The following is a 19233-nucleotide window of genomic DNA, read 5'->3' as shown; positions in this document are numbered from 1 at the left end:
GACAATCTTTAAAAATCTCAAAAGACACAGTTAAACGATCATGCTTCCATCTCCGTTCCTCTTTACGACAAGCCAGTCTGAGAGAACGAGTCTTATCAACCAGCCAGTTGTACGATTTACGCTTTTGGTTGTGTCCACACACGGTACTTTTGACCATATAGTGTATATTAATTCTAAGCAAAACAGAAGAGCAACAGTTCTTCAGGTGACTGAGAATGTCAGGGCAGGAGGTGATCATACTGTCAGCAAGAACAATCCACCCATAACCGCACAGAGCGTGATGTTATAATAGTGTCACAGTGCAGAAACCCCTCATTAGAAATGTGAATACAATGAGACACCTTAGTTGCTTATCCCTGTCTGTATCTCAGTTATGTTTTCACTGCAACCCAAATGGTAAGAAAATAAAACCATGTCCAGTAGCCCAAATCAGAAACTCTGTCAAAGATATGGCACAATGTAAATGCCCATCTACCAGAACTGGTAACGTATTATGACAATATGTACATTTCTTAACTAGCTAATGACTAATCATGACATTTTTTCATCAAACTACATAGGGTGACCGTGGTGAGCACGGACCTCCTGGACCTGCTGGATTTGCTGGACCTCCTGTGAGTGTTCTAACATTTTCTCTATAATATCAGAAATATGGTCATTTATTTTTGAGGTAATATCTAGTATAGAAAGAAAATACAAGTGGCTGTTGTTCACCTAATACAGGGTGCAGCTGGCCAGCCTGGAGCCAAGGGTGAGCATGGTGACACTGGACCTAAAGGTGACGCTGGACCTCCTGGACCTTCCGGACCTGGTGGTGCTTCCGGTCCTCAGGTACTGTCCCGAAAGCTGATATAATGAGTATGTGTATATAGATAAATGGACATGCATGTACATATATAAATGTTTCTCTTTTCTTTATCCAGGGCCCTGCTGGTGCTACTGGAGCCAAAGGTGCTCGTGGTGGTGCTGGACCTCCTGTAAGGACCTAGATATATTGTTAAAATGTGTGCTGAAGCTTACAAGCTAACAAGTGTTATACATGATGTCATTAACAGTGTATACTTCTTTATTTTTTATAGGGTGCCACTGGTTTCCCTGGTGCTGCTGGTAGAGTTGGACCTCCTGGCCCTGCTGTAAGTTACTTCATCACAATCACCTTCATCATCCTGACTGTGGTCCTACCTGTAGTCCATTCCCAATAAGGCATTATTAGTAGCTTATAAAGTATTATCTTAAAAACTGAGATTTCTACAATGTGTTACATTAAATTTAAATGATCTGCTCATATATCTCTTCCTCCTAGGGTATTTCTGGACCTCCTGGCCCCGTTGGCCCAGGTGGTAAAGAGGGACAGCGTGGTGCACGTGGTGAGAAGGGAGCACCTGGTCGCCCTGGTGAGGTTGGTCCTGCTGGACTCCCAGGACCTCCTGGAGAGAGAGGTTCTCCCGGTTCCGATGGACCTGCCGTATGTAACTCACATCTATTCGGTTCAAAAAAATTTGATATATTTGTATAGCTCTTTTAACAATGTACATTCTCACAAAGCAGCTTTACAGGAATCCAGATATAACATTTTCATTTAAATTTATCCCTCAACTGCTTCTAATTTGAAACATTTTTGTCTTTGTAGCATCGTGTGGAACTAATTATTTGAAATTTGGAGCTTCATTAGTAATGAAATGAAATATTCTGGCCCTCTGTGCACACGGTATAACAATGGATAGTATTGCAACAGTAATCATGCCAGTTGAAGACATTTACATTCGATTTCTTTCTTCTCTAGGGTCCTGCTGGTGCCCCTGGACCTCAGGGTATAGGTGGAGGTGTTGGTATTGCTGGTAGCCCTGGACAAAGAGGAGAGAGAGGCTTGCCAGGTTCCTCTGGACCATCTGTAAGTCCGGCGCAAACAAATAGTCTAGCTTACATTAGTCACTTAAAACTTTAGGGCTTTAGTTATTCTTTTATCAAGACATAACACTAGCCTGCATCAGTTCTGAAATGGCTCTTCATAAAGCTGATTATGTTTTGTACTCCACTCAGGGAGAGCCAGGAAAACAGGGACCTACTGGTTTAGTTGGTGAGCGTGGACCTCCTGGCCCAATGGGACCCCCTGGTCTGAGCGGAGGTCCTGGTGAGGCTGGCCGTGAGGTAAGAAAACCACTTTTTTTAAATACATTTTCACATCCATGTACCGTTAATAATAAACTGCTAGATGCTAAATATGAAGAAATCTAGCATGGGAGCAGATTTATTTTGTACTGTATCATGGGGAGCAGCCTGTTTTGTGTGATGACATGGTAATATTATTCAAATAAATTAACTTCTTTTTCCTGGGTGTCATTGCAGGGTAACCCTGGTCATGATGGTGCCCCTGGTCGCGATGGTGCTCCTGGCCCCAAGGTGATTTATACTGTCTTTGCATTTTTAAACTTGTATTTTTAATCTTTCAGTGCCATCATTTAAACTGTACGGTGTCCTTAAGAACAAACAAATCACAGGAAATGGTATTCCTGCATGTGTACTGTATATTAATATTTCAGTCATGTAATAGATGCTCCAAGAAAGATAATGAATTACTTGCAGTGATGTAGCAGAGTTTTATGTCGTTTAATGTTGCCCTGTTTTGAAGTCTGAAAGCTTTTTTGTGTGTACAGTAAGGAGTGTAAAGCTATGCTGTGTGTGCAATACTTTATTTTTGTGATTTTCTGTGTATCTCAGGGAGACCGTGGTGAGTCTGGACATGCCGGAGCTCCAGGAGCTCCTGGACCCCCTGGACCTCCTGGACCCGTTGGTCCATCTGGCAAGCATGGAGATCGCGGAGAGGCTGTGAGTTTCAAGAGCTTATTTAGTTTTTTTTTTTTTTTTTTTTTTTTAAATACATTTTAACAGCTGTGTACTTTATCTAAATGCGAACCATTTAAAGGGTTATCCAGTCAATAACTTTTACAAATGTAATAAATTCACATTTGAATTATTTATATTAATGTTAGCATTATCAATATAGTGCATAGCTTACTCCTGTCTCGCTCTCTCTCTCTAGGGTCCCGCTGGTCCCGCTGGCATTTCCGGCCCTGCTGGTGCACGTGGTGCCGTGGTGAGTGCACCAAAGCCTTTGTCTTTTGAACATCAGATAGCACTTTTAGTCAGGAAAAGTATTTGTGCTAAATACCTATATCTATCTCTAGGGCCCTGCTGGTGCTCGTGGAGACAAGGGTGAGGCTGGAGAGACTGGAGAGAGAGGCATAAAGGGATACCGTGGCTTCTCTGGCATGGCTGGACTGCCTGGACCTGCTGTGAGTGACCATGTCAACTTGCTATATTTTAGATCCAATGTTTATTGTGTTATTTTGCCCCACTAAGTTATTATTTAGGGTTGATATCTCCAGTAAGGAATACTTATTATCATTTTGTGCACCTTTAGGGCCACCCTGGTGAGCCAGGACCTGCTGGACCCACTGGCCCTGCTGGACCTCGTGTAAGTCTTTGACGCCAAATCTGTAATTTAATTCCATAGCGGTTCTGACACAATAATTATAGACCAGTTAGCTGGTTCGCATTCTGTGCTCAGTTGTACTACCATTCTCATTATAGGGACCTGCTGGCTCTACTGGTGTCCATGGTAAGGATGGCATGAATGGTATTCCTGGACCTGTTGGACCTCCTGGACCTCGTGGTCGCTCTGGAGAGATGGGACCTGCTGTGAGTGGCTTAATCCCTCTTTAATTCATCCCATTGTTCCCTCTATGCATCTAGTCTTTGACTTTGGCAGTCCCTGATGTCTTGACCCACCAATCTTTCTATAGGGTGCCCCTGGTCTTCCCGGACCCCCAGGTCCTCCCGGACCTGCAGGCATTGGTGAGCCATTCCCCATCATGCCCCAGCCTGAGAAGGCAGCTGACCCATACCATGGCTACAGAGCTGATGAAGCTAGTGTGCGTGACCGCGATGCTGAGGTGGATACCACCCTCAAGTCCATCAGCCAAAAGATCGAGAACATCCGCAGCCCTGAGGGAACCAAGACAAACCCAGCTCGCATGTGCCGTGACCTCAGGATGTGTCATTCTGAGTGGAAGAGTGGTGAGTCCAGAGATAGCTAGAGAGATTTAGAAGCCCTTTCCTTTCATGATTTCACTCATCACTACAATCTTCTGCTCATTCCTAAAGGTTCCTACTGGGTGGATCCCAACCAGGGATCTCCTCTGGATGCCATCAAGGTCTTCTGCAACATGGAGACTGGTGAGACCTGCATCAACCCCACTCGTGCAAGCGTTCCTCTGAAGAACTGGTACATCAGCAAGAACATCCGCGAGAAGAAGCACGTCTGGTTCGGAGAGTCCATGCCCGATGGCTTCCAGGTAGGGGAAGATGATGTAGTAGTTTTAATTCTGACTCAAATGTTAAAGCAAAAGGCTGTGGATGAAAAAGAAAACAAGAGGAATAGAGAGAAATAGTTCAGGAACCACAATGGAGGGTGACATATTACATAGTCTAATGAAATGAGAATGTCTAGATTATGGGTGTGTCTAATAGGTTTAAAGATATCAAGTCATATTTGAATCGAATGTTTGTATATACTTCAGCCTTCTAAGGTGCCTTCATGTGGATGATGAAATATGGAAGCCACACAGCAAAATCACCAGTGTTGATTTAACACCCACAGTGTTGAATTCACACCCTACAGTGCTTATATGAGTCCATTGGACACTAGGGATTTTACTGTGCAGCATATATACATATGCTGAGAGTGGATTTGAGGTCAAATAAATTATCAGAATATCAGAATAAGTTGTCCAAATATTCACTCTATTATCTGCAATAAAATGATTCCATCTCTCCTAATGGACTTTAATGTTGGTGAGCATTGGTTGTTGGTATGCATTGTATACGTATGCGTTGTATAGCGTTGGTATGTTGGTAATCTGGCAACATGGTCACATATCCTGTCTTTGAACCCATCTTAAACCTTGTAAACTTGTAAATATCCAAGTGATATTATAATACATCAAGGTTAACTGTATTATAAACAGTTAGGATACCTTATAACACATCAAGGTCATCTGTTTCAGACATCTCTTATGTACATCCTGCATGTTATATACCAAACCCATGCTGTCCAGGCAAATGGATTAAACCTAGTTCTCTGTCTCCATCCACAGTTCCAGTATGGCAGCGAGGGCTCAGACTCTGAAGATGTGAGCATCCAGATGACCTTCATGCGCCTGATGTCCAACAAGGCATCCCAGAACATCACATACCACTGCAAGAACAGCATTGCCTACATGGATGAGGCCTCAGGCAACCTGAAGAAGGCTCTGCTCCTGCAGGGATCCAACGATGCCGAGATCAGGGCTGAGGGCAACAGTCGCTCTACGTATACAGTCAGCGAGGACGGCTGCACGGTGAGACCTCTCTCTCTTCTACTACTTTCTATTTTTCTCTCTTTCATTTGTTCCCTTGGTCAAGTCATTTCGAGCTCTCTAGCTAATATTATTGATAAAAAACTAGAATGTGAGGGAGGAAAATAGGCCAGCCCTCTGTGTCGGCATATTTTTATCTTTGTTTTTTTTTTCTACCAGTTTATTTAACAGTTTTCACTAGTAAGGATTGTCCATCCTCCTTCAGCTTTTTAAATATAAGGGCATAATAAGTAAAATTATTAGTATATATAAGTTATTAAGTGTCTCTTGATGTTATGAATAGTGCTTATTGACTGATTTACTGATTCCATCTTCCTGTCTCTACAGTCGCACACTGGCACTTGGGGCAAGACAATCATCGAATATAAGACAACGAAAACATCTCGTCTTCCCATCATTGACATTGCTCCTATGGACATTGGTGCTCCCAATCAGGAATTCGGCATAGAAGTTGGCCCAGTCTGCTTCTTGTAAAAAGATAAATCTGGACATTAAAAATGTTGTTGTTTTTTTTCTAGCAATCATCTCCAAATCTTTTTCTATGCATTAAAAAAAAAAACTCATTCGGCTGCAATCAGTCCACGTGCTTACACTTTAACATCCTTGAGGACGATGCTTGTTGTGATCTCGAGAGACGTTCTGCTTTTCTTTTTTTTAAGAAAATAATTTTGAGGACCACTATTGCCAATCAGCGTCAACGTCATGGACACTTAGCGAGAAATTTTTGAGTCATTTGGCAACAAGAAAATAATATACACCTGTACTTGTAAAGTGTAAGATCACCCCCCAAAGATGCCAAAAAAGAGCAAACAACCCAAAAGGTCATGAAAATACCAGTGACTTATTTGCCGTTTTTTTGCCACTGCAGAAGGACAATGAAAAAACACACAAGTGCTAATGTACCATTTTCTGGTGTTGAATAAATCTGAAAAATGACAATTAAGTGTCTTGTTCTTCCAGCCAAAAGGGAAAAGATATCAACATCCCGTCATTGTGTTATGCAGACTCTAGACTCAAACTTGTAATGGCTACCTCAGGACAACCAAATCATGTTACCTATGGGTGTTTGGGGGACACTAAGGCAGGTTATTACCACTCCAAAAAAAACTTATTAGCAAAGTAAAAACACGAATACCATTTGTGAAAAGGTGCTACTTTCCTCTCCAGGTCCTAACTGTGGTGTATATGTGTTTGAACAAAAAGAACAGAAAATGCTCATTTTTGTTTCTGTCTCTTGTGCTTTTGGGACCTGTTTGGTGCTATTTAGTCTTGTTGTCAATGTGATGCAATTTTTCTCTCATTATATTGTTGGCTGAAGAAAAAAATAAAAGCTGAATGCGACACTTACTGTAGGCGAGTGAAGTAGGTGGACCGATTGCCGGTTTGATTCCCAGGTTCCCTGTAATCTTTGGGGAAATCTTTATTTGTGTCTGCACATGGCCCCCCGACTGTCAATTTTTCTTTTTTTTTTTTTCCTCTACAAATGCAGTGCGCACCTTTCATTTTTCCTATTTTTGGGTTTTGATTCATTTGTTTTTAGTTAAATACGGCGGCACAGAAAGAAAACCACAACCAGACACTTTAATGGTTCCAAACAGAGGATCTGTACTTATTTTGTACATGTATAATATTTCGAGATGTTTTTAATTATTTTGGATGCTGAAATAAAGCATGTTTTAAAGTGGTCAAAGGAATGTTCGGCATGTCATCTTCTTGCCATGGCCTCACTGCCTTCCTATCAAATTAAGCAATCTATACTGTTTACATTCAGCTAGCTTAATAATATTTGATTTACTGGACTGACACATTTGCACATGTGCTAGCATTTGGGTGGGATGGAGGACATGTTTTTATCATGGTATTTAAATATGTAAGAAAATTACATTCTACTTAGATATTACAGTTTCTACTCAGATATTTTCCTAACAACAAGAAATATATGAAGTACAGATTTTAAACGTTAGCATTACACTTCTAAAACAGGCAATCAATTGGTGCACTTAAAGCCACATGGTGCTGCAGCTTTATCCATATCAGCAAAACAGAGTGGCACAAACAGTACACCAATTAAAATGTGCTGAAACACACAATGCACATCAGAAAAAAATCATAGTGAGCAGAGAAAAACTCTCCAGCAAATCGGGATCCTTCATTGGGTTCCCAAGAGCCATATCTTTATTTCCTAAGAAATAGAAAAAGAGCTACATATTTATAATTATACGACTGGATCATTGTGAAATTAATACATAAATGAAATGAATGAAATAAAATCAAGCTTTATGACAAAAAAAAAAAAAAACAGAACTGAAATGAGGATTACCTGGGCAGCGTATCAACATTAGGCTCCCTGTAGAAATGAAACAAAACAAAAAGAAGTGAGAGATTTTTGAAAAGTTTTTCCAAATCATAAATGGTCATTTATCAGTCACAAAAGGCAAGGAAAGTTCATTTGTATAATGAACTTCCACAGAGGTCATTCAAAATGCTTTAAATGAGCAGAAACTATAGAACGAGGTAACAGAAAGATGAGATAAAGAGCAAAATTAAGATAATAAAATGTGTTTCAAATTTAAGGTTAAAAGAATAAAAGGGCAAATGGCTAGGTAGCAAGATAATAGAAATGATTTTCACATGGAATTTTAAAATAGCTACATTTGCGGTACATCTCATTGGTTGTTGTTGGTTTCACTTATGTGTAACATAAAAATAAAATAAAAAACACTTAAATGCTGCTTCATGATGCTTAGTTTGGATTTTAGTCGTTACTAACTGTCCTGTACCCAAAGAGACCTACTATGCTTCAATTCTTTAGACCAGAAGCAGCACTTTAAAATCAATTTTGTAGCTAACCGGAAGCCAGTGTATAGATTTTAGACCTGGGCTATTGTTCCTTGTTCTCTTGGTCCTGATGATGACAGGAGATGATTACAGTACCACTCGATATGTTGGTTTTCACAAACAGTTAACAACATGATTCATGAATATCATGATTTGCTTCAAATTCAAATTCGCTTCAGTTATGTTGAAATTGGTGTCATATTCTCCATTAGTACAGTCTGTTATTGTCATTACTGCTTTAGGACTGCCCAGTACTGTATGAATTATATATTTACTTTTATCACAAAATCACAGAATGTGGGTGTGAGAAGACATTGATGTAGGCATGTCTCATACGCACTCTGTATGTCTCAGTCCCCTCTGAAAGTATTGGAAAAGCAAGGCCATTTCACCTTACACAGTGCACAATATAATTAAAAGATTCAAGGAATCTGGTCAAATCTCAGTGCAAGGCCAAAAACCACTTCTGAATGTGCATGATCTCCGATCATTCAGACTTCACTGTCTTAAAAACAATCATGAGTCTGTAATGGATATCCTGACATGGGCTCGGGAATACTTTGGTCAATACTATTCGCCGCTGCATCCACAGATGCATGTTAAGGCTTTACTTTGCAAAGCAGAAGCCTTACATCAACACTGTTCAGAAGCGCCGCTGACTTCTCTTGGCTCAGTTTCAATTTCTGAGATGGACAGTAGCACAGTGTTTTGTGGTCCGACGAGTCGACATTACAAATACTTTTTGGACAAAACAGCTGGGCCAAAGAGGAAAAGGACCATCCAAGCTGCGTCAGGTCAAAAAGCCAGTGTCTGTGATGGTATGGGGGTGTGCCCCCACATCTGTGAGGGCAGCATTAATGCAGAAAGATATGTACACGTGTGGTGCATTATAAAGTGTATATATATATATATATAATTAAAAATGCAACGAAGGCCCCGTACACTTGCACAGCTAAAGAAATGCATAATGGATGAATGGGGTAAAATTGCTAAACTAAACCAAATGATGTCTTCAGCGTCCAAATGATTAATAAGTGTTTTTTAAAAGAAAAGGTGATGTTACACAGCGGTAAACAGTCAACTATCCCAACTTTTTTGGAGTGTGTTGCAGTCATCAGATTTGAAATGAATGTATAGTTTCACAAATAAATTAGATTCACAAAGTAAAACATCAAATGATGTGTTCATAATGTGTTTTCAATATAGTACAGGGTGAAGTGAGTTTTCAAATGATTCTTTTTGTTTGTTTTTTTGCATTTTCCATACTATCCCAACTTTTTTGGAGTTCGGGTTGTAGACTCGCCACGTCAATCACCAGACCTTAACCCAAATGAGCAGCATTTCATCTACTAAAGACGAGACTGAAGGGAGAAAGCCCTCGAAACATACAACAACTGAAAGACGCTGCAGTACAAGCAAGAAAAAGCAACACAAAAGAAAAATGCAACAGTTTGGTGATGTCAGTGGGTCACAGGCTTGATTCTTACTATGCATTTCAATACAATAATGCAATAAACAAACAAGATTATTAAACATACAGTGGGGTCCAAAAGTCTGAGACCACATTAAACCACAGGGATTATATATTTAAAATGGGAAATAAATAATAATAATATTTTGAAAATTCTAAAACAAAAAATATTCAAGATGTTGCACGATTTGTAGGTCACTATTTAAATCTAAGCAAATTTATGATATTGATCATGTTAACTGATCCCTTCTATTGAAGCATGTTTTCAGAAGACTTGTGTAGGGTGTGCCTGCTCTAGTGCATACTGTCATTAAAGTGCATTAGGTAAGATTATATCTCTAACAATTAAGTAGATTATTCTTTTACACTACTTGAGCCCACTTCTCATTCCTGCCAATGTTCAGGAAGCTCCACCTGCTGGGTCCAGAGCATCTATAAAATGACTGACAGGAGGCCCACCCAAACACAAACAAACATTCCTGACTGGAAGTCAGGAAGGTGTTTTTTAAAGGGGCTTCCGTAGCCATTTGATAGACCGAAACAATGGTTTATAATGTTTTACATATTTTCCTGGTTATTTGTACAAGTAAGAAATTTTATCGACTATTGCACCTTTAAAGCATACCAAATGCTAAGAAATTCTGAAGTGTAATAACAAGTCTCTAGTTGTTGTGATAATATCATTTGCAAGGAAAGTCTGTGTGTTAAATTGAAAAATAACTCCAAAACAGGAGCATTTTCACTAGCTTTCGCAGACCTTTGGACCCCACTGTATTTCTAGTTTTTAAAGATTAGTTTTGAAAAATATAACGAGAACCAGGCTGAATAATCTATTTAATTTATAGTAATCGTATTATTAAACATATCAGATAAAATTGTACATATTCAAAATGTTTTCACTTGCAAGGATATAATTTTTGCAGTGCATGCACAAGCACTGATGAAACTTTGTTACTTTAGTTACTTGCTCAAAAAGCTAACGTTCATCATATTCTGTGAACGGTTTGGAGGTTTTTGATGATAAGGTTCATGTTAAAACACTAAACAAGCAAGGCAATGGCTTTGAGTACAAACTTCTTTCTGCCAAGGATATTCCTGTTGAGAACGCCCTCTGCTGTCATACGGGTTATATGCACTTCCACGATGTGAGAGTAAGTCAATGATTAAAACAGTAAAAATAATGTATGTGAAAAAAGAATAATCTCTTACTGCTGGGCCATGATGAGGGGGATGTGGACGCTGTCGGAGGGATAGTCTGGAGGTGCCCTCTGCCCAGTTCGGGTGTTAAACATAGGCATTGTAGACAGGGGCTGTGGTGCACTACTACGGTTGCCTGCCATGTTCCGCAGCTCACTGCTGTTCCCTTGGATGGTGTGATGATGGTAAAGCTGGATCCTGAGCATGACAGAAAAGAGAAAGTGTAGCATAAGATGGAAGAGAACATTAGCATTAAGAAAGTGATGACAAACGTTGTGCTTATACTTATAATGTGTTGATTAAGTTATAATAAAATACTAAAACAAAATTTCAACTGCAGCAATATATTGTCAGCATACTAGACCAAATGCTTGGCATCCTTTCATCACTGTACTAGTTTTTCTTTTTAATTGATGCTTTTTATATTGTCTCTTGCGTTTATGTTGCATTGTATTGCAATTGACAACATTGGCATTTCTATTCCACCATGTTAAGTGCAAGTGCTTTTATTTAAAGGTGGTGGTCTAGAGGCTACTGAAAAAAGCGCAGTCTCAGACACCTCTATTGAAAAATATTATAAATCTGGCAACCTAGGATGTGTAAACTACACACAGGTCATATTAATCATCTGAATGGACCACTGAGAAAATCAGCTTAAGCACCTGCTTAACCTGACTCTGAATACGTGTAACTTTCTTATCACAAGTATAACTTGTGAACTTAACTCATACAAATCTGAATACAGCCTTTACACTCACCGTCCATTTTCTTAGGAACACTTGTACACCTGCACATTCATGCAGATTTCTTAACAGCCAATTATGTAGCAGCAGCGCAATGCAAAAAATCGTGACCAGACTGGTTCGAGCTGACAGTAAGTCTATAGTAACTAAAATAATCACTCTTTATAAGCATGGTGAGCGGAAAAGCACCTTACAATGCACAAAACATCAAAACATGAGTTGGATGACCTAGAACAGCAGAAAACCACATCAGGTTTGACTCCTGTCATCCAAGAACAAGAATCTGAGGCACAGACTCTGAACAGCTATGGACTGGAAAAAGACCAACAGATTTTTTTTTCTAATCTTCAATTGTCCAATTTGGGTGAGTCTATTCCAATGACAGTATAATGAACACCTAATAACGACTCCACTAGTACAGTCTGTAATCATTACTATCAATACTACTGCTTTTGGAGTTTACATGCAGTCGCTAATAAAATGTCGTCAAGGCACCATGGATTAAATTTTACTACAAAATAAATGTAAATCTGTGAAGAGAATATTAAGATAGTAATGTGGCATACATACTCGGGAGTCATGGCATCACGCTTCTGACTGCAAAAACAGAAAAATTGAACATTAAGTCTATATACACACATAGACATAGCCTATACATTCTTCATTTCAGAAGTATATTTTTTTCTGGTCTGGAATGAAGCGAACTTACACTCCTTCTCTCCTGCAGCACATCACGTAAGCTAGAATGAGGCAGAGGAGGATGGCGAGAGCGAAGGGCACAATAATGGTAACTATGTAGTCAGGGATGAAGTCTCTCTCAGGTGGAGAGTCAGGTGGCATAAACTCTCCTCCCCATGCCAGAATACCTGAACCCATGGTTGGTGCCGGAGTAGGAGGCACAGGCCTGGATAAATCAATCTGAGAGATATGACAAACAATATGATAAAGTGATTGATTTGTTTATTATTAAGTTTTATGTTTAGTTAGAGTATATTTTACACCCCTACAGTTGTGTATTATTGTGCTTGTGAAATTGAAGAGTATACACAGTAGACTTGAGCACACGACTCTTATCTCAAATCTTGCTGGAAGTTTAGTATTTCATGACACTGTATACATTTGACATAATTTCTGTATAGCATATTCCTTTTATAGATCCCAAGCCTATGCTGGAAATTCTGGGGAATGAGGTGGGAATGCAACCTTGGTGGTACACCAATCCACACACACACACTACTTAGGGGCCATTTTTAATGTAGCCAATCTGGAGAACCCAGAGGAAACATGCAGAAACTCCACACATACAGTAACCCAAGCTCAGGATAGAACCGAAGACCCTGGCGCTGTAGGACATCAACACTACCTTCTGTACCAACCATTAGTAGGGCACGATCACACACACACAATTTGAAAATGCCATTCAGCCCGGGGAGAACATGCACACACAGGGTGTAGATGGCACCCCAGAGGTTCGAGGCAAACATACTAACCACTAAGCTACCATGCCCGCACAAAGAAGCTCAATAAACTCTAAATTATTCCAGCAGTGACAAAATTTTGTTTCACTAGCTGCACATCACCTTACAAGCTGTACATAAGAGGGTTTAAGTGCCATGCCTAAAAACAACAACAATTCCCTTCCTTTTTGTTCAAACCTCATAGAGCTGGGATTTTAAACTTAAGTTTTGACTTCATATCACTAATACATAATCTTAACCTTTCAGACATCATTGCTCACGCTTGGTGATGTTGTAAATGCTTACCAGAGCTGACTTGCACCAGGTCACACAGTTAGCAGGGATGCTGCACACACTGCAATCTCCACTGATCTTCCCTCCGGCCTCACACTCCCTCAGATGATCTGCTGTCTGCAGCCTCTGCAGGCATTTGGAGTACGGTTGATCTGACCCCAACTTCACATACACCCTGACACACACACATACACAAACACACCATTACAACCCTGAAAATGGACTATTCTTCTTATAAAACAGCAATTTGCCAGCAATTTGTTTTATTCATAAAAGAATGACATGTCATACTTTTTATCTGTTTATAACTACATTTAATGGAAAGTCAATGAGGCAAGAATAAAAATGCAGGTTGTCATGTTATCTGGAAAGCACAAAGTCGTCTATCTTAAAGACCTTCCTGTGGTGGAAAACTTACTGACTGTTACAAAGCACTGACACTGGTGGCTCCTTCCATAAGTGTTCAATAAATGTCACCTTACAAAACATTTCACCATGTTAATGACAATTATTAATCTGGTTTCTTGTGGGCCTTAGGTTATGTTTATCATCTGCCATAAAAGTCCTTCTGAATGAGCTGTTACTATAGCAACCATAACATATTAGAACAAACACATTAATACTGTGCAAATCTATTATTCGAGAATTCTGCAGCAATGTTGTATTAAAAAAACAAAACAATAAAGCACTTTAAGTCACCCCTCATAATGTCCAGGCAGAGGCAGAGGGACACGTCCACCACGGTCCAGAGCAGAGGTGATGTTGACATAGTCGAGTCGATCGGTTCCCCAGATCAGCTGGATATCCTGCTTTATCTCCTCTTGAACCTCAAACGGTAAGGCCTTCTCAATCTCCCTCAGCCCAATGAAGAATTCAGCCTGGTAAGGCAACAGTTTTTCTGGGAGCAAAGAAATATTGCATGACTGCATTTCTCCCTGCCTATTGCTTTGCTTATTTTTATTTAATGGCCATATTTATGGGGGCTTTATTTTGCTCAGCTAACATTTATTTGATTATGCATTATTTGTTTTTAAAGCAAGGTCATATAAATTGAGGTGTACTTTTTTTAATCCTTCAGTGTTTTTTTTTCCTTCTTATAAACTTCATGACTATCCACTCAGTGCAACAAAATGTATTTCGAATTGCCCATACTTTCTATCACTGAACTGTTAATCTTCCAATCACTAACATGCTGATCATTAAACTACAGACTCCTGTGTGATTGTTCTACCATGTAGATCACGCTATACATGGTTTTACATAATTCTATACTGTTACATTCTCATCTTTAATGTCTGTTTATTTATTTATTTATTTATTTACTTATATCTTACTTGTACAAATAACTTTGCTTGTATTTTCTCATTTGTAAGTCACTTTCCATTAAAGCATCTGCTAAATGAATAAATGTACATGTAAATATGTAGAACATGATTTTTAAAAAATAGTAGTTTAAGCCATGACCTCTGAGAAGGCTATGAAAACCATTTTGGAAAACTGACTTCCAGCCCAGAATATTTATTTGTATTTGGATAAGCCTCCTGTTAATCATTTTATAGACATTGTACTCTACGGGCTGACACAAATCCTGGGAGCAGAGCTTTGCGAACATGGGAGGGAAGGTGGGGGGAGGGTCCATCCATCCATTTTCCATACCGTTATCCTACACAGGGTTGTGGGAGAGCCTGGGGCCTGAGCAGGGTGCCAACCCATCACAGGGCACAATCTCACATATTCAAAAACTACAAACAATTTGGAAATGCCAATCAGTCTACAATGCATGTCTTACCAAACCAAACCAAAGTATCCAGAGGAAAGCCCCCAAGCACAGGGAGAACATGCAAACTCCACCCACACAGGGCAGAGGCAGGATTCAAACCCCATAGGTGCAAGGCAAATGTGCTAACCACTAAACCACCATGACTCGGTTTATATTTTATTTACTTGTACCTGAATGAAAGAAATCTACTGTATTGTCAAACCCTTATGTTCTGGTCAGATAAAAAAAAAAAAGACAATTTAAATAAAACAAGACAAACCTTTCAAAGGTCCAGAATGGAGCTGCAAGAGTCATTAGTATAACCAGTAGATATGACCACATCACCCCTATTGTCATATCACAGCAAACCCACTTCATTTCCCATCCTGCACTGTGGTGGTCTACAAACATGGCCGCCATGGACTACACTTCCCACACGCACGTTCACCTTCTCCGGAATTCTAATCGCACACACCTGTTGCCAGTCTCACACTCACTCGCTCCACGCTATATAAGAGACTTTTTGAACACTATGACTTTGCATAGTATTGAGCATTTGTACCTTGTGCCGCATTTTCATTCATGTTCATTGAGCTAGTTTCTTGTTACTTGTTCTCATTTCTTGCCTTGCCTAGTTTATGCCTGTTTGTAGATCGCCTGACCCTTTGCCTGTTTTTTCGACTACTCTATTGTCTCATGTATTGGATTTGTCTGCCTGCCTCTCTCTATTAAAAGCTCTTTTGTGCACTTGCATCGGTCCTAACCTTCATTGTGATGAATACTTGACACCTAACTTATCCACACTGCATTGGCTCCAAGTAAAATCTTGCATTTATTATAAAATACTACTATTGACCTATAAAGCACTCAATGGTTTCAGACCATATACCTAAGTGAACATTTGGTCTTTTGATCTGCCATGCCTACTATGATCAAAAGGTGCAGGATATTTGTTGGTAACTTGAATAGTGAAGGCTACAGCAGGGGGAAGAGCATTCTCTTACAAAGCCCCACAGTTGTGGAACAGCCTTCCAATTAATGTTCAGGACAGTGTTAAATCTAGGCTGAAAACATATTTGTTTAGTCAAGCTTTTGTGGATAGTTTTTTCTTAGGTAAAGGCTTAGATATAGAGGTTTTACAGGAATAGTAGTGTGGTGAAATGGTATGTTTGGATGCTGCCCTTGAACCCCCCGCCTCACTCGTTCACCCAGGTTTGTTGACTGAGGGGCGGCTGGTTGCCTTATGTCCCAGGATGCCTCATGACTGTGTTACCATCTAGTTCTCCGTTTAATACTGCGACCATAGCTAGTCTGGCCGGAGTCCCTGTCCTTGCCGGACAATAAGCATAACTAATAATCTCTCCCTCTCTCTCTCTCTCTCTCTCTCTCTATCCAAATAAAACTCAATTGAACTGAATTGAAAGGTGTTGGCTCAGTTTCTTTAATTAACATCCATTTATATTCATATTTATATCCATATTTAGAGATCAATTTTAGCCCCTTTGTCAAGTGGCAAATCCATTTCCCAGAATGCACCATGAACTACAAACATGGACAACAACTTCAACTCCCAACAGTACACACAGACACGTCACCTTCTCCTAAGGACTAATCACACAAACCTGTTCTCAATCACACCCCACTACTTAGGAGATGCTCACACACACAGCCATTGTGAAGTATTACGCTCAGTTGACTCGTCTCTGTCATTTACCAAGACTTTGTGTCGTTGCTCTGGTTTTGTGATTTTGTTATTCCCTTGACTTTGGTCCTTTGCCTTGGCTAGTTTGGATTGTTTACATGATCCTTTGACCCTTGCCTGTTTATGGTTATTGATTTCTGCCTTACCCTGTGGATTCTCATTAAACTGCCTTACCTGCACTTGCATCCGCCTTTGCCTCCTGTATGTGACACTCTTAATATCATGACCACACATCACTATTTTTTTTTTTTTTTTTTTTTTGGATGATGTTTCGATTATGTTCTGGTACTTTTGACCTATGAGAAACAATGTGCAATAAAAGTATGTAAGTCTGAATTTTTAGTGGTCATATTTGTTCCAGCAGAAAGATCCCCAGTCTGGTAATCAAGAGATTAAATGGAGACTCCATTTCCATCAAAAGTTTTATATTTTAATTAATTTGGGATTTAAATTAACATTACAACTACTATAATATCAGGAAAGAGGGTGTGGCTCAAACTATTACTGTCAGTTTGTGTAAATATGAGTTAAAGAAGTGTTTCGCAAAGAAGTGTTACTCATGATGCTAACTCATCTTATGGAAGAAGATATCCCCTATTATTATAGATGTGTGGTGGTGGTGTTTTTTTTACCTGCATGCCCAACATTTATAACAAGGCGGTCTTTGAAAGTCTCATAACTTCGTTTATTTGTCACAAAAACCTAAATGGAAAAAGGGGGCAGGCATCACCAGTATAAAATAGCAACTTTATATATAATTCAAGATTTAGTTTAATCAGATGTTTTGTACCTCAATGATGCTCTTGCCCAGGTCTTGGGGCAGCGGTGTGCCATACAGGAAGCCATTGTCATACGGGTGGCGCTGTGTGAAGCGCAGCCAGCGTGGCAGGTCTGGGAACTGCTGCTTGTTGCATTTGAACACCATGGGGTCATTATACACACGCCCTGAATACAGGAATGGAGATGATGTAGTGATATAGACAGTGAAACATGGCAATTGGGAGTCTGATCCAGGTGCACAAAATGATAAAAGTGCCTGATTTACAAAAAATAATTCAGTCAATTATGTAATGTGTAAAAGAGGTGGAGGAATTAATATTTAAAACTGCAGTGTGTACAAGAGTCGAGCGGTACCAGGAACCCACAGTGCTGCAAGTCCTCTTGGCAATTTTGTAATTTCTACTGAGAGCTGTTGGGTGGGATTTGGCTTCATATGCGAACTAAGATGCATCATCATGCTCCAATTTTAGAAACAAGCCCAGATTCACACAAAGCTAATAGTTTCACTGGCTGGTTAATGTTAGATAGTATATACATATAATATGCAGAAAACACAGATTGGAGAATCAAAAGTAATAGGCGTATATGAAGATTTTGTTCTCCACATTAGATAACTAGCCGAAATTAGCTGGTTAAAATCAAACATCAGCCTCAAAGATGCAAAAAAAAAAAAAAAAAAAAAGTGATCAAAAGGGAGAAATCATTTATGTTTAGCTCACGAATGTGAAGAGGGCATCAAATATAAATGTGGAAATAGTCATAATTTTAATAAACTTCCTCATTTTACTGGCATACTGAGTCAATAGAATAACATTCTGGTTATTAAGGAAATTTATTTTTATATTCTAATACAGCTTACCATAGTGTTTGAGGAATGGCTCAAATTCATTCTGGTAGACTTCTCGGTTTAGCTCATGGACAAACAGCTGGCCCACAGGAGCATGTTTTATGATGTCTGCTTGGACCACCAGCAAATAGACCATACACACTGAGGAGAGAGATATGCTGTTCCATTGACATTTATTCATTTGAAAGAGTGAGACAGAATCGTATACAAGCATGGAATGTTGGATGGAAGGCAACATCGTCTCTCTGGCAGCCCTGGAAATTACATTCTAAGCTTTCTGGTCATTAGCACACAACTGAGATAGCACTATCTTCTGTGCTTCCACTGGGCTCAAACACACAGTTTAATACTTTACATCATGTGGAAAATAAAAGGAAATGTCTTGTCTTAAACTCATAGTAAATATTATATACATTTATATTTTATTTTTCACATACACAGGTTTACACATAGAATAGGACACACAGTGATATAGGTTTAGTACAGCTATATATGTCAGGCGCTGACTGACATCATACTAAAGCTACATTCAGTCGGTTTTCACAGGTCAGTCAAAAGCTCATCTCTGTAGTGCATGGGCTCATGAATAAAGCTTAATTCAAGATTTTATCATAAGCGAGATCATTTGGGAGAACAAAAGAAAACACCAAATACTTGCCTGAAAGTGTTAAAACCCAGTTCCCTCTATCTGCCATCTTGTTTTGAAATTTGACTGACAAGACCAGCTG

At 39.5% G+C, this 19233-nt stretch overlaps 2 protein-coding genes across 2 annotated transcripts in view; one reads left to right on the top strand and one right to left on the bottom strand.

Moving 5' to 3' along the window:
* The window catches only part of col1a1b (collagen, type I, alpha 1b), a 22702-nt gene extending 15595 nt beyond the window's left edge, over positions 1–7107 (top strand). Inside the window, exons 35-51 of the mRNA XM_017483656.3 lie at positions 561–614; positions 724–831; positions 924–977; positions 1080–1133; positions 1304–1465; positions 1784–1891; positions 2041–2148; positions 2347–2400; positions 2719–2826; positions 3041–3094; positions 3186–3293; positions 3422–3475; positions 3592–3699; positions 3804–4077; positions 4165–4355; positions 5157–5399; positions 5745–7107. Of these exons, the coding sequence (XP_017339145.1) occupies positions 561–614; positions 724–831; positions 924–977; positions 1080–1133; positions 1304–1465; positions 1784–1891; positions 2041–2148; positions 2347–2400; positions 2719–2826; positions 3041–3094; positions 3186–3293; positions 3422–3475; positions 3592–3699; positions 3804–4077; positions 4165–4355; positions 5157–5399; positions 5745–5891 (1989 nt within the window). The 3' untranslated portion in view covers positions 5892–7107. The remainder of the gene's footprint in view (positions 1–560; positions 615–723; positions 832–923; positions 978–1079; positions 1134–1303; positions 1466–1783; positions 1892–2040; positions 2149–2346; positions 2401–2718; positions 2827–3040; positions 3095–3185; positions 3294–3421; positions 3476–3591; positions 3700–3803; positions 4078–4164; positions 4356–5156; positions 5400–5744) is intronic.
* On the bottom strand, positions 6200–19233 carry sgca (sarcoglycan, alpha). Its single transcript, XM_017483660.3, has 11 exons — positions 19164–19233; positions 18518–18646; positions 17669–17823; positions 17511–17580; positions 14117–14315; positions 13430–13592; positions 12376–12584; positions 12237–12263; positions 10936–11121; positions 7738–7764; positions 6200–7599 (listed from the first exon to the last, which is right to left on the bottom strand). The coding sequence occupies exons 1-11, from the start codon at positions 19198–19200 to the stop codon at positions 7593–7595; spliced, it is 1209 nt and encodes a 402-aa protein (XP_017339149.2). The 5' UTR covers positions 19201–19233; the 3' UTR covers positions 6200–7592.

This window comes from Ictalurus punctatus, chromosome 13 (assembly GCF_001660625.3).
Source record: "Ictalurus punctatus breed USDA103 chromosome 13, Coco_2.0, whole genome shotgun sequence".
Lineage (NCBI taxonomy): Eukaryota > Metazoa > Chordata > Actinopteri > Siluriformes > Ictaluridae > Ictalurus > Ictalurus punctatus.
The sequence above is the reverse complement of the archived record's forward strand: the minus strand, read 5'-3'. Positions and strand labels throughout refer to the sequence as shown.

Coding starts and splice junctions, on each gene's coding strand:
- sgca (XM_017483660.3), bottom strand. CDS start 19,200: ATGGCAGATAGAGGGAACTGGGTTTTAACACTTTCAG. Junction 17,824..18,517: donor GCCATTCCTCAAACACTATG/GTAAGCTGTATT, acceptor TCCTGTATTCAG/GGCGTGTGTATAATGACCCC. Junction 11,122..12,236: donor CGTGATGCCATGACTCCCGA/GTATGTATGCCA, acceptor TGTCATGCTCAG/GATCCAGCTTTACCATCATC.